We start from the raw sequence: 2,975 nt of genomic DNA on the forward strand, positions 1-2,975 counted from the left end.
CCCTCAACTTCAAGGTCAGAGCATGGTCATCACCTCAAGTCTGGATACTTACTGTGCGGCCAGCAGCATGTTCTTCCTCGTCGCCATCTCGTTCCGTCCTCCGAGATGAGGTCTGCTTAAATATTCGGCCACCGGTTTGCTAGGAAACTCTGCTTCACAGACATACGCAAAGTCCCGAGCCAAATGAACAGCCTCACCTAGAATCATCGGTAAGGACAACAGACTTTACAACGGCTGCGGCCACCACCTGCAGATGGTCCTGTTCCTATTCTCTAACTCTCCCTGTCTACCGGTCACTTTGTATTCGAAAATGAAGTCAGATGCAGGGACAACAATCCAGGCGGCAAACACCTCCTGGGGAGAAGGTGAAATCATATAATGTGATAAGAAAAAAGACCCGGACAGGTTTAGCTGTACCGAGGTGATGTCAACCAGTCTCCTGCCCAGCTGAAACAGGTAAGTCGAGACACACCCACGCTTTCACTTGATAATAAGACAGTCGTCACTGTGGAGAAGTAGGGAACTTTAAGGAGACGAGCGTGTTTGACAGCAGCCAGCTGGCCGTTTCTCTTGATGAAACTGGACAAAGTCTTCGACATGGAACTTCCCTTTAAACCAGGGCTCCCCGTGGCTGAAGGGGGCAGGTCTCTAGATTTATTTCTTTTAAGAAAGGAAGGCAAGTGTGTTTCCTCTTGGAAATGTTTAGAGCCCAAACTACAAGCTTGGACTGACTACCCCACCCCCCTTTGTCCAAGTTCTTGGGGGAGCAGAGGGACAGAAAACCAACGGGAGTCACCTCCCAACAGAGGTGCCCGGCCCCGACTCCATGACGCAAGGCTGGTAGCGCTTTCCAAAGCCCCAGATGGTGCCCCCTCACCACTCGCCCCCCGCCCCAACCCCAGGACTTACTAAATCAGAATCTGAGAAGCATTGTTCTGGCACACACTTCCTTATTCAAGCACCCCTGCCAGGCTCGTAAGAAAACCTAGCGGAGACACATTTATGCGCCCAGCACGCAGAGCCCACCATTCTCCACGCAGGACAGCTGGTCCCCAACAGGCAGTTAACAGGCAGCTCCTTTCTCCTGGCCCTGACCTCCAAAGACACTCGTAAAAAGGTAGAGCGGGGCTCTGCCAAGTCTTTCAGCACCGAAGTAGCGCCATTAGACCAGGGAAAGAAAAGTGTTCAAAAGCTTGAACCCCTCCATCAGCTCCCGGAGCCAGAGCCCCGCACTCTGCTGATTGGGCAAGGTGCTAGAGGTGGCTGCAGGCTGCAGGAGAAGCCTGTGCACAGTAAGTGTGCGTGCTTTGTTTTTTAAAAATTACTTCACTTTTTTTTTCTCGCCGCTTAAAGACCGTACTGCATCCTTGGCTACTCTCCAGGTCGGAGTGGGGGCGTGGAGGAACATTCAAGAAACTGAAATGTCACATCCTACTCTATCTTAGGAGTGGGGAGAGGGCTCATCTGTGGGCCCTCCCCCCGGCACTTTTTTCTTTTCTTTTGATGGGGAGAATGAACAAAGGACTTGCGAGCTGGGCCAGTCCTAGCAAGGGCTTCTTTTCACTGACCTCAATCCAAATATCCCACAGCTACGAAAAACCAGAGCCCATACTTCTGCCCACCAATAAGTAACAAGCTTTCTAAAAGGTGTATCAACTGATCGATCGCATCTTTCAAAAACTGGTTCATTTAACAGGAAATGTCTCCACATCCTCTAGGATGATTTCTTGGTTAGGAAAACCAATTTCTTTCCTGCACTTATCTGGGAACCCAGAAAAGAATACACTTCAGCAGCCAGACAGTGAAACGTTAACTTATTTGACGTGATTACGGTGATTCACTGTAATGAACTTATGACGAATCGAATCGCCTTCACCTCACTCTACCCGTGATTGGGTTTTTAAAGTTTTCTTTAGAAAAGTATTAAAGACACAGCGCAACAAACAACCCCCCCGCACACCCAAGAACATTAACAAAACTCCACTGACCTTCTACCAAGGACGTCAGGAGGGTAACATGAGCAGCTTTCCGTCTCCCCGCCGGCAGATTCAGCCCGATCTTGTCCAGCTTCTCCCGCAAGGACCGGCCTCCATTTTTAGATTTGGCTCTGAGTACAAGAAAGTTAACTTGTGGTTATTCTCAAGAAGCCACATTTTAAAATCCCAAATTCCTAGAGTGCTGCTCTCAAAATTGAAATTCGTCAAAGACTATCTACAGTATGTGGATCACATCAAACGGTACAGGGAGTCCTCACTGAATTAATCCCTGTAAAACTCAAATATCTACCTAAGCACCGTCAACATTTTTTTTTGTTTTAAATCACAGAATATTTCAAGTGGCACTGGAGCTGATAAATTTTCACTCGTAAACACTGCAGCAACTCCAAAACAAAAAAAAAAAACAAAAAAAACCAAAAAAAACAAAAATACCCCGACAACTCCCTGAGGGAACAAAACCCTTGGAGTTCCTCTTTCCATAGTACAGATGCCACCACTCCACACACGGAATCAAGTTCTAACCAAATGAGAATTTGTTAGCGCTGCTTTAGCACTTTCTTCTATAGTTGGCACTTTCTAAAAGAGGAGAAATGTACTAAAAACCCTCTGAGCCAATTAGAATTCAGTGTTTGGTATAAAAGTTACATAAATGTTAAAAATACCTCCTGCTCCTTTTAAGATATTCACCTTCAACCAGCCAACCAACCTACCACCGTGCCAGGATGCGTCCCCATGTACCTTCTGAGAACACCTCCCAGTAATGAGGCATTTAAGCACTCAGGCGGGGACAATCGCCTCTGGACTTCAGCAACTGTCACTTTGTATTTAGATGTGGAGCTCAGGAGGGACAACCGTCCAGGCACTGAGCAGAAGACCTCGCTGGGGTTCATCACAGCCCCCACCAGATCCTTCTGACAAGGGAGATTCAGGGGGTTCTTGGTCATAGAAACAGGACCTGGGAATGAAGATCAGAAGTGG

The 2,975-nt window shown here is 47.6% G+C and overlaps 1 protein-coding gene across 1 annotated transcript in view; it reads right to left on the reverse strand.

Moving 5' to 3' along the window:
- The window catches only part of TFAP2C (transcription factor AP-2 gamma), a 12,978-nt gene that overhangs the window by 4,245 nt on the left and 5,758 nt on the right, over nt 1–2,975 (reverse strand). Inside the window, exon 6 of the mRNA XM_011370164.2 lies at nt 53–197. Coding sequence (XP_011368466.1) covers nt 53–197 — 145 coding nt within the window. The remainder of the gene's footprint in view (nt 1–52; nt 198–2,975) is intronic.

The sequence above is a fragment of the Pteropus vampyrus genome, unplaced genomic scaffold (genome assembly GCF_000151845.1).
Source record: "Pteropus vampyrus isolate Shadow unplaced genomic scaffold, Pvam_2.0 Scaffold162, whole genome shotgun sequence".
In the NCBI taxonomy this organism is placed as follows: Eukaryota; Metazoa; Chordata; class Mammalia; order Chiroptera; family Pteropodidae; genus Pteropus; species Pteropus vampyrus.